Source organism: Wyeomyia smithii, chromosome 1 (genome assembly GCF_029784165.1).
Source record: "Wyeomyia smithii strain HCP4-BCI-WySm-NY-G18 chromosome 1, ASM2978416v1, whole genome shotgun sequence".
Classification (NCBI taxonomy): Eukaryota; Metazoa; Arthropoda; class Insecta; order Diptera; family Culicidae; genus Wyeomyia; species Wyeomyia smithii.
The window spans coordinates 86,241,987-86,254,422 of record NC_073694.1 but is presented as its reverse complement, the minus strand read 5'-3'; the positions used below and the strand labels follow the sequence as shown (position 1 = coordinate 86,254,422).

General features: G+C 40.8%; 1 protein-coding gene across 16 annotated transcripts in view; it reads left to right on the top strand.

Moving 5' to 3' along the window:
* The window catches only part of LOC129725766 (uncharacterized), a 98,047-nt gene that overhangs the window by 34,051 nt on the left and 51,560 nt on the right, over positions 1-12,436 (top strand). For 9 of the 16 annotated variants that reach the window (XM_055681991.1, XM_055682026.1, XM_055682001.1 and 6 more), the window contains 4 exons: positions 4,998-5,378; positions 5,836-6,036; positions 6,120-6,239; positions 6,324-6,491. In XM_055681991.1, coding sequence (XP_055537966.1) covers positions 5,039-5,378; positions 5,836-6,036; positions 6,120-6,239; positions 6,324-6,491 — 829 coding nt within the window. In that variant the 5' untranslated portion in view covers positions 4,998-5,038. The remainder of the gene's footprint in view (positions 1-4,997; positions 5,379-5,835; positions 6,037-6,119; positions 6,240-6,323; positions 6,492-12,436) is intronic. The other 7 variants (XM_055681954.1, XM_055681945.1, XM_055681963.1 and 4 more) reach the window with 2 other exon arrangements.

The window sequence follows — 12,436 nt, the reverse complement described above, 5'->3', positions numbered from 1 at the left end:
AGGAGCTGGAGTGTTAATTCTACTCGCCACATGCGGTCTCGTTTTACAGTCTACGCTATAACAGACCGCCAGATGGTCGCTATGAGTGTAGCCATCGTCTACCCTCCAGTTCGTGATCAATCCTGGACTACAGAATGTCACATCGATGATCGACTCCGCGCCGTTTCTACTGAAGGTGCTCTTCAAGCCGACGTTGGCCAGATCTATGTTGAGCTTCGCCAAAGCCTCCAACAAGATCCGGCCTCTCTGGTTTGTGCGTCGACTTCCCCACTCAGTTGCCCATGCGTTGAAGTCGCCCGCCACTACCAACGGTGATAGACCGATCAGCTCCCCGGTGGCTCGGTCGATCATCCTTGCGAACTGCTCGGTAGACCAACGAGGCGGAGCATAGCAGCTGCAGTAGTACACTCCGTTCACCTTGGCAACCGCGTATCCTTCGTTTGAAGTTGACACTATCTCTTGAACCGGGAACCTGCTCGTCGTCCATATTGCCGCCATACCGGACCCGTCCGAAATCCAGTTACCGTTTCCGGAAGGAATTCGGTAGGGGTCCGAGATTATGGCGATGTCCGACAACGACTCAGTGACTGCTTGGTATAGCAGTTGCTGAGCCGCGAAGCAGTGGTTCAAATTTAGCTGTGTCACTCTCACGCCCGTGGCTTGCTAGTCGGCTTACCGGCCGTGCACCTCGGGCCTCCCATTATGTGCTTTGCGTCACGCTTCCCGGCGCACGCCAAGCACTTCGGGGGCTCTCCGCAGTCTTTGCTTTTGTGGCCTGCAGCACCACACCGCCTGCATAGGGAGCTCCTGTCAGGCCCCTTGCAGCTAAAGGACTTGTGTCCTTGCTCGAAGCATCGAAAGCAGACCTCCGGCGGCTGGTAGATGCTGAGTGGGCACATTGACCAGCCCACTTTGAGCCTCGCTACCTTTAGCGCCTGGTTTGCGTCTACTGACGAAAGCCTGACAGTGGCGGTCTGGGTTCCTACTGGGCCTTTGCGCAGTCGAACTGCCTCTGGTGCCACAACCACTTCGCACTGCTCCTTGAGGGCATCCACGACTTCGCCTGCCTCGGTGACTTCGTCCAGGTATTTAAGTTGTAGGGTTACCTGCGACGTGAGTGCCCGAACCTGCACTCTATCTCCAAGCGCCTCTTGGGCCAATGCCCGATAGGCTGGGCCCTTGTTTCTGGCTTCTTTGCGGAGCTCAACGATCATTTCTCCCTTGCGGGATCGGCGGATGCTACGCACATCTGCCCCCAGATCTTTGAGCTTCGCATCGCCTCTCATTGCCTTAAGGACTTCCGAGTACTTTGACTCTTCTGTCTTAAGGATGAGTGCGTCGCCCTTATTTTTAACTTTCTTCGTCGCAGGATTTGTAACCGGGTGCGGTTTTTTGGCCACCACTTTTTGGTTCCTACTCCTTCCCGGAACCGTTACCCACGGGTTACCGGGAGCCTTCTGCTCCTTGGCTGCCACCGTGGGCGTTGCTTGCGCCGCTCCTACACCGGTCTGAGGGCTGTTTGCGATTAAACGCTTCTTGGTGCCCCCGGGGGCCGTCTCTCCCGGGGACTGTCGCGTTCGTTTGGCAGCTGGCCCTGCCGCGCAAACCGCCGCAAACGTGCTAGCGTCCGTTTGGACCGACTTCGTCGCCAGCTCGGTCACCTTCGTCTCCTCTTTCTCCGCAGCCGCAGCTTTCATTTCGAGCTCGGCGTGCTCCTTTTTCGCAGCATCGACGGAGGACCGAAGCATGTAGAGGGCCTGCTTCAAGTACTTCGTTGTATTGCTGCGACTTTTCGCAAACTCGATTATAGCATCGAGCTGCTCAGACAGGGCCACTACCCTCGGTAGCGTGTCCCGCTGTCTTCCGACCGCCTTTAATAGCTGTGGACCAGCCACCGCGATGTCTTGCGTAGATCCGGTAGGCGTACTGCCTTTACCGTCTTCGCAGGCGACCTTCACTGCATCCGTCTCCACTTTTCTAGGCGGAGACCGCTGGATGCCACCTCGCGCAAATGGGTTTTCCAACCCATCTGCCCCCATCTCCAGAGTTTTGTTTTTCTGCATTCTTGTTTATTGGGTCCCCCTACCAGCCGCTATCCTTATCCATAATAGAGTAGTCGCCTAAATGGTCCCAAGGTAGTCTATGCCGGAGCAGTGAGGCCATGGCTAGGGGCGGCTGCCATAGCGCCTTATGGGCAACTATGACACCCCCGACCGGCGCAAGTCAGGAAAAGACATCTGATCCTACTCCTGCCTGGTTCCCACCAGGCAATGGACTCGGAACGTACTGGAAGGCCTGCCAGGTTTTACGGGACGGAGACCCCTGCACCGGTTGTAATCTCGCCGTTTCAAGCCGTTATCACACGACATTACTAAGGGAGCTCGGCGCAGGTGCCAGCCCAAAATCATGGTACGAAAACGAAATCCGACTCGTATCCTATAGTGATGCGACCAGTTGCCGTAATTGGGAACATTACTGGCATCAGTCCCAATGGGCGGTATAGTGCATTTGGGTGGTGGGAGCGGCACTACTCGCTCCGTCGGAGCTGCTTCCGGCCAGTGTGGCTTTTGCGAGAATTCAGCGGCCCAGTGCCTGAATCTCGCCACGACCTAGGCTAGCTCCCGCTGATGGTCCGGGACTGCTTGCTAGCAGTGAGCACTTCCGTGGCCTTCGGTGATCGCCAATTACCGACCCGTGGTGGCATACAGCTCTGCCAAGTATATATATATATATATATATATATATATATATATATATATATATATATATATATATATATATATATATATATATATATATATATATATATATATATATATATATATATATATATATATATATATATATATATATATATATATATATATATATATATATATATATATATATATATATATATATATATATATATATATATATATATATATATATATATATATATATATATATAAAAGCGACGTTTCGCAAGGAATTGTTTCACGACCTTTTTGAACGGTGAAATGATTTCACGGAGATGGGAAAGGTTTGAAAATGAATTGATTTGTGATCCAATGATAATATATTAGATTTATTGTTCAGTAACAAGACGAATAATTTTTTTTTTTTTTTTTTTTTTTTTTTTTTAATTTTTTTTTTTTTTTTTAATTTTTTTTTTTTTTTTGAAAATTGGAATGTATGTTGGAAGTTAAAAGGCGTAAAAAAGACCCCAGTTTTACGCCTTTTAACTTTTATAACTTTCTTTAATGATTTTCCCATATTTTTAAGCTTTCCATCCTTTATCGGAAGTTAATCGCAACGACCCTGACTTGTATCGTTATATATTTATTAATGTATTTTTGTTCCTTCTTCCTGAACCAACTGAAATTGCCTATTATTTGATAAGAACAGCAAAAATATTAAAAATATGCATTATTTAGATTGATGAAACAGAAAATCTTATTGTCATGAATCACCTATGTATTGATTTTTTACTTTATTATATTTACTTATACTTAACTTATTTGATACTGCGTAAAAAACAATCTTCCAAATCGCTTAAAAATAATCCGCGTTATTTAAAAAAATCGCGTGAAAATAATCCGCGTTATTGTAAAAATCGCGTAAAAACCCGCGTATAAAAAACGCTTAAACACAACCCGCGTAAAAAAGTGTAGGGGAACAAGGGGCAAGATGGCCATACGGGGCAGAATGGGCATATGTTGTTTCTAGCTTTCTGGCAGTAATTTTGGAACTGTTATAAATTTGAATCATTAACATTAATCTGAAGATGTAATTTTATTCAAAATAACTGGAAAAAACAAATTTGCCTTTACACAATAAACAATTGTATCATTCATGCACGTCTTGCGTATAATATTAGAGCTCACAAGCGCGAAAAATAAGGGTTTTTGCATGCGTATGTGTCGTTTTGGGCTCGAAAGTTTATTTTCGGTAATCGTTATTGATATTCAAACAGTTTCAATAAATAATGCAGTGTTTTCAAATGAAACATCATCTAAAAACAGCTCTTTCTCATAAGTGTTTCTCATGGGGCAGAACGGGAACTGCTGGTAGGGGCAAAATTGCCATACCTATGCACGAATACATAACCTATAAACCAGAAAGTGCTGTCAAAAAAGTAAACATCGTGCTGGCAGCAGTTAATAGTAAAATGGTTCGGAATTACAAACGGTTGTCGGGGCGCAAAAAATGGTCACAGTCATCATTGGCCACTGCTATAGACGCGGTTATTTCTCATCGAATGTCAGTGAACCGAGCGGCTATTGCACACGGCATTCCACGGCAAACGTTAAGCCGACATTTAAGGCTGCGTCGAACAGATTCGTTTGTTGACAATCATTAAAACAAAGTTACCTAAATTTAAATTTTGTCATGTTTTATTATTTCTTCATCCGCACAGTAGTGTTTTATGGACCAAAACCTTATTTTTATATGCGGGCAAATTCATAGATAATTTTCAATTTGAAAAAGGCTAAAAAATTATGCTGTTTCGGAGTGTAAATAGTGAAACAGGAAAGGAAAACTTTGTTTCGGTACCTACGATTGTACGTTACATTGATACATTGTTTAATGTTTGCTTGAAATCGAAAAATATGAACATGCCCATTATGCCCCATAGGTATGCCCAATCTACCCCGTACCGCGACCAGCCTCATACTTTTTAGTGGCTTAGGAAATTATTAATAAATATTTAAATAACCCTTTTCTTTAGTTTCCAATGTAGCAACTCTTGAGTATTATTCTTACTCTATGTAGTAAAAATGTATTCAGTAGCTTAAGGTGCTCATCTTGCCCCTTGTCCCCCTATATAATATATACATTCCAATTTCCAGACTTGAAACAAAAAATTGTTGTGTGCTATCCTACGATGTGAACCTAGGACGTGAACAAACATCGCTGTCAAACAAACTTTTCGTGACAAAAAGCCATTACCTATTTCAAAACTATCATGAAATACATTTTTAATATTACCCCCTTTTTTGCTTCTTTTATTGCAGATATATAGATAAAACATTTTCCAGATCCTTACTACTCAGTGATGGAATCGCTAGGACCAGCAAAAAACATGCCACCTCCTCTTCCACCCAAACCGCACAAATCACCTATGTTAAATGGATCCAGCACAGGACATATATACCAAAACAACAACGATGAATTGTTACAAAATGGAGCTAAAAGTATTTCTACAAATCGGTTCGATGTCAGTAATCCACTGCTCCTTCCTGAGGATGAACAAGTAGTGATGACTCCGCAAGGAAAAACGAATAGTTCTACCGTCTTGCTTATTGAGCGTAAACTAGTGCAGCAAATTGGTGAACGAACTCATGTAGCAGGTGGTGATCATCGAGGTATCATCATTAACAAAGATACTAGTACGGGTGAGTATGGTAATTGTAACTTTGAGATGGTTTTCAATGAATACTATTTACTTAAAGTAACAACAATATGCTGATTAGTAAATTGCATGTTACAAGTTAAAATATCTGTTTTCCTGTGGTATTGATGTGTATGGAATTGGAAATTAAAATTTATTAGGGCAATTTGAATTTTATAAATCTAATCTCAAAAGTCTAGTTTGTTAATAGTGTGACTCTAAAAAATTATTCATATTAGAAATTTTCAAACAAACATTTTTTCTCAATAACGAAATCACAAACTTAATATTATTGATTTGATTCCACGCACCGAAAATATAATCACCGAATAAAAAATAACAATCGGAATTACTTTTTAAAATGCGGAGCTGTTTTCACTGGTAGACCGATCTCCAAAGAAAAACTTTCGGGTAAGCTAATGCTTTCTTCTTTTCAATCGTTTTTTTTTTTGCATTTACAGATCGTCAACAAGAGCGTAGTCCACCACAGCTTAGTTTAGAATTTCGCGTGTTTTTAGTCAGTGCAAATACAGGTCAACATTCACAAGAATCGCGAAAAATACGTTTCTGGTTTCGTGACTGGCTTCAAGATGGTGATATACAAGCGCATGTGGCTCAGGATTTCTTCCGAGCGCTGGTCAGTCCTAAAGAATTCCCTCGAGGTAACTTTAACAACATTGGTGTATGAAGATATTCATACCATAGCTATACGGTTTAGTTTATACTAATGTGCTCTTGTTTGCAGATTATGTTGGATTTATCAAAAAAATTATGAAGCAACTTCAGAAGGGATATAATGAGATACAAGCGGTTGAAGTGGAACTTCGGATACTCGAACAAACATCCGCACCTCCTTCACGTCCGCGTAAGCATATTTTTTCCTATGACGTAACATATGTTTCATCAACAGTTTTTTCCTGTGTTCTACTCTGATACATCATTTGTGAAGCTCGTCCTGGTCACGTTATATTCTGTTATGGGAATTGCAATCAAAGACTGCACTCCGATAACAAGAACTGTGTGAAAAAACTGAACTTTACTGGTGAAGGCAAATGTGATATTGGTGACGGTAGCATACATCCTTCCCCTATTCAACAGCCCGCAGAAACCCCTTGTGGTGAGGTTATGATGAAATCACTTTGGCTTGAAATGTATAGCAGTAATCTAACCAGTGTGGAGCGTGAAGTTGACGTGAGCTCATAGAGCTCGATAACACAACAAACTAATCTTTTTCGTTGTTACTGTTAATTTTGTGTTTTAAACGTTTGTCTATTTCACTGGTTGTGTTTGTCCTCAAATGTATGCCATTTTTTTTATTAAAGAAAGCTTGGAATAAATCAGATCTAATAGTTTGGCTATACCATCGTACTGCTGATACTTAGTTGATTTTAATTACAATATGCAGGGTGCGTGATGATTTTTTGCAGTAAACGGCATGTTATAAAAAACTTACATCAGTTTGTCATATATGCGATAAATGTTTAGTAAATTATCTCATACAAAAAATGGCCTTCCCTCCCCTTTTGATGACTGTTGATAGATGCTTCCAGAAATTGCCCTGGCACGTGTTACCATGTGTATTTTCTCTTCAATGATCTCATGATCTTAGTTTTGAGTAACCTAATAGCGAATTTCTTCATTCCACTTCCACTGTGTTCGGGCAAATCTGCCGAGGAATTCGTGCTGGCGGTGTTGCTGATATTTGGTTTTTGCGTTCGAAAAAGAAGGAAGGAAATATTTTTGCTCTTGTCATCACGCACATCTTGACAATTACATATGAGAGTTCACATGGAATGAAATGGAATGGAATAATGGGGAGGTATTCTGGACTCGAAGCGTGTCGATACCAGACCGATGTCATGACAACTGTTTCCTAAAGCCGCCGCCGATGATGATGACGCTAGTGTTGAAAATATGAACATAAGCTTCGTTCATTGTACCGCATGTGTTACTGTACGGTTTTTTTGTGTGCTGCTAACTATATTGAATATAGGGCTCTCCTAAACGTGTTGAAACGTGTTTGAACGTGACCATTTATGTCCTGCACAAAATCCATAAAACGTTCAAAACGAAACAGTCGTTCTTCGCTTTTTGCATTTCTACACACCACTTGCAGCAACAGTTGATCTCGCATGTACGGAGCTTATTAGGCTGTTTCGCAAGCATTGACAGCCTTTTGACGTATAATCGTCATCGAGCCAGAGAGCCAGAGAAAAACGGCTTCAAGCAAAATGTATGGGGATGACGTTCGTGACAGCGATGTGGTCGATACAGAATTCACACATACACTCTTAAATATGACGTGTCAGCTTTAACGGAATGCGGTAAATGCATAGCATTTCATACACACTTAGATTTTATTGCCGAGAACTCAACAGCTGACAAATTCAGCGAAATGTTCTACAAGTTTTCGGCAGAATTTTCAATAACTTCGGCAAACGAAACGTCAATACTTGCTGGTTTACGGTAAATCGATGTATTTGCTGAATGTTCGTCGAACTATATTGCTGACATTCGTTAAAAACTTCGCCGAGCTCAATCAGCTGTTGGGAAGTTTGCCGAGATAAATTAAATGTGTAACGAAAGTATTTTTTTGCTGCAAATACTACTCGCTTTACTACTTTTTCCCCGATAGTACTGCAGTAAAACGTAGTATATTTCGTCTAGTCTACCTTTGACAACCTTTAATCTTGAAACAAACAGCGTGTCTAAACTGATCCTGCGACTGCGACGGGCTATCTATAGGCTAAAGTATGATACTAATATTTCAGATGAAAAGAAGAGACATAGATTTTTGTTATTGTCCAGAAGGTAAATTTATGGGATAATGATTCCATAAACGTTGACATATAGGAAGTTGAAGAGGCTTTTAGACCAGAATTTACGCTCCAACTAAATGTTCAAAAAAGTGTATGGGCGAAAGTTCATGAAAATAGGGCAGGTCAGGTATGTGTGATTTATGTATACATACATCCCAGCACTGCTTAAACCTATACTAAACTTCATCGAATTCTTTTAATAAAAAGTGTACACGACTCTAGTAAAAGTAACCAGAATTAGTGACAGTGTCTGGGAGACTTTGGTTAAGTCTGCTCATACAGGCACTCTAAATAACCCAATGTTTAGATGGAAAAGAAGTCCAAGATAGAATACTTTTACGCTGAGTTATTCTTTTCATTGGCCACTACAACTTTTTAAAAAGATTATTTTATTTATCAGACTAACATGCACACCGACCGCTAACGAGTAAAAGAGGACTGCCTCGTGCTGGCATTCCTATTTACGTATATATAGTGCATACTAAGCACATTCTAGTTGGCGTGATGCGCCCTAACTTACACATGTATAACTACTCTATTTCTAACGATTCCCCTCTCAGCGGAAAGCTGTCCTCAGCTTTCATATCCTGTCTATTCCTGTGGAATCATGAATGAGCCGGGATGGATGTGTCGGGCGCCTACTTCCTCGTGGCTCATCGCGATTTCTTCGGTGACCACAAACGTGGTTTTCCGCGGCACGAACGTTCTGACTGCCCATATTGTCGTTATGATGATGATGAGTGAGAGTATAGTTGAGATTGATCCAAATGATGTCCATCCAAAAAGATGTAGATTCCAATGAAGGTTTTCGGTTGTTAAATTCAAAAGCTCTCTGTTCCAGATGTCACTTCTGTAAAAACTCGAGAGGGATTCGGTTCATGATAACAGTGGAATTTACCTTTAAGCCGGTTGTTGGAATGAATGGTAACAGGGGAATTTGTATATTTGTGTTGGCGTACTCCTAGTTATTGATTTGAATTGAACAATTCGTAAATTGGATTAGATATGATCCTTTTAGTGATCTCGGTTGGGTTAAACAATTTGATGTTAGTGATGTGTCTGCATCACTTATTACTATGTTTCCGTCTGTGATCTGTTTGATAGTGTTGTGGTAGTTCACCAACCCCTTGGTTGAGCCCTGTGTGATGTGTAGAGGTGGAGAAGAAGAAAACGGCTAGTATGTAAGTCAGTTATATTTGCGCGTTCAGAGAGAAGAGTCTCAAATGAAAAGAACCAAATTATTTCTTGTCTTTAACTCGTGATCGCTTGGAAATTCCCATATTGGTGACCCCGATAAGTTCTTGAACAGTTACGAATGTATAATAAGGCTAAGTGATAAAATATACGCATATTTTTCGGTCTGAAATAAAAATTTGAACGCCATTTTGAATTGGCTGATGCAATAATGTCGATCGAGCAAGCTGCAAATACCGCTGCGGTTTTCGTGGAACTTCCAGATTTCTGGAAAAGCGATCCAGCTATTTGGTTTGCTCAAGCCGAAACACAGTTTGTGCTCGCTGGGGTCGTTCGAGATGGTACAAAATATTACCACATCATCAGCAAAGTTGATCAGTCCGCGATCTGCCATATTACTGACCTAGTTCAAAATCCTCCAGCAGAAGACAAATATGCAATAGTGAAAGCTCGTTTGATCAGCCGTTTCGAAATTTCCGCACACGGAAATTGAAAGAGTTATTGAACGCGTGCGACCTCGGTGATATGCGGCCCACTCATTTTCTGGCGCGTATGCAGGAGCTCGGTGCAGGTTTGAATATTAACGAAGACGTCATGAAAATGCTTTTTCTAGAACGTATGCCGCAGAAAGTAAGGCCGGTATTGTCAATCAGGGACGGAACGCTTACTAAGTTGGCTGAAATGGCGGATAAAATGCTTGAGACAGCTGGTCCATGCGTAGCTTCTTCGTCCGTTCCTCCAGTATGTGATTATAGTAGTCTGCAAGAACAAATCGTTAACTTAACGGCAGAGATTCGTCGTCTGAAAGTGCCCAGACCTCGCAGTCGTTCGTCATCTCGTTCCCGGCTCAGTTCTGAGAGTACGAGAGATTGCATTTGTTGGTACCATCGTAAGTACGGAAAAAATGCTCATCAATGTCGCGAACCCTGCACGTTTTCAAAAAACTAAGTATTCGTCCATCTGCAGCGGCACAGTTGGACGGCTTTTTCGAAACGCGTCGCCTTCGTATTCACGATTCCACCAGCGACTTTAGATTTTTGGTTGATACGGGATCCGACGTCTCCATTATACCTGCCACTAGCAGAGACCGATTGAAAGGATCAACATCTTTCCGACTTCATGCTGCTAACGGTACCGTCATTAAGACGTACGAATCTCGCTTCGTCACGACTGATTTAGGACTTCGACGACGATTTTATTGGAATTTTCTCGTTGCGGATGTCAGTACTGCTATAATTGGGGCAGACTTTCTAGCATTTTTCGAGCTGATAGTTGATCTAAAAAACCGTCGGCTTATTGACAATAAAACCCATCTCAAAACAATCGGTGGCTTAGCTCCAGCTGCTATTCATGGTGTCACAACCGTTGACGCAAGTCATCCGTTCCGAGACATTCTTTTGGAGTTTCGTGAAATCACGCTACCATCAACAATGCGATTAGAATGTGAAAGAGAGAGCAGTTAAACATCACATTATGACTAAAGGCCCTTCACCAGTTGCTTCAAAAGCACGTCGCTTAGCTCCAGACAAATTAAATGCTGCAAAGAAGGAGTTTCAGATTATGTCCGATCTCGGAATCTGTCGACCATCAAGTAGCTGCTGGGCGAGCCCGTTACATTGCGTGCCAAATAAAAATGGTCAATGGCGGTTTGTAGGAGACTACCGTGCCCTCAACAAAGTAACAATTCCCGACCGCTATCCAGTGCCTCATCAGGGTTGCCACATTTATATCTGTATTTTTCTTTGAAAATATCTGTATATCTGTATCTCGGGCCAAAAAATCTGTATTAAAAATCTGTATCGAGCAAACTCGGAATCTTGGATGGAAAAAATTTACTTGCAGAACATATTTAAACAAATTCATTCTTCTCTACGTGATGTTCATACAGGTTTTTGTTAAATTTATTTTTTAAAGTTTTCGTTAATTTAACATTAGTATCTCCTCCTTGGTCTGCAACGTAGCTTTCAGCTTTTGAAATTGAGCTCATTAGCTTAGGGGCCATGCAATTTCTGGTTTCAACTATATATTCAAAATATGCGTTCTAAACAAGCCGAAGAGATTGAATTTATATAAAAAAATCTCACAAATGATCTGTAATAGTAACTTGAAATTACCATCCCGCCTAATGGTGTTCAACAGCCCAGACCAAGTTAAGTCATTTGTTTCAATGAATCTTCCTGTCAAAAAGTAGGAGCGTGGTATTCAAGACACGATCGCATGCCGTTGGACTACGGTATTCTTATATTCCATTAAAACAAATAATAGAGAGGGTTGCAACTCTAGTATTTGCTGCAATTTTATCTAACAGTGCATTTCTGAACGCTGAGACGTTAAAACGTTATAAATAATAATATATACTAAAAGAATAGATATCTTTTATTTAATCACTGTCATTTCATTCATATTCGAATCAAACCTTTGTTCGTAGCTGCACTACCAAGACAATCGTTTAATTGAGCGGATTGGTAAAATTTTCCTATCTAAGCAAAAAGCAAACTTAACGAAACTATCTGAAATTGGAGCCCAGAACAATTCAAACGAAAATTTTAAATTTATTAATTTAAAAATTGTTTGACATTAAATCGATAAAACTCATGCTAGGTTAGCACCAGCCCAGCATATAACTTCATGTATTCAAAAAAAAAATACGTTTATTTCAATAACTTAATATAGCAAGAGCTCAATTACACGTTTTTCGGCAGTTGTTATCAAGGTTTTGGCGAGTGACAGGAAAATATCTTAACTTCTTCAATTGTGATTTAGAGCATTTCTAATTGTTTTGTTATTTTTCGCGATAGCGACAACTCTTTCTGTGTGTGCGAGAAACAAAATCAAAACCGCGCACCGAGAAACAAAAACGAAAATTTAATGAATGCTCATTGAGAATACTTGCAATTCTTTTTACCAATAATTTATAATACTCAAAAGAACCTGTTTTGATCTAAATGAAATTTTTAGTAAATAAGTGTTGATCATTCATAGGCAGTAATTTTTCCTCGATAAATAAAGACTGGCTGAAGAAGTTAAAATCGCTGCTGTAAAATCAAAT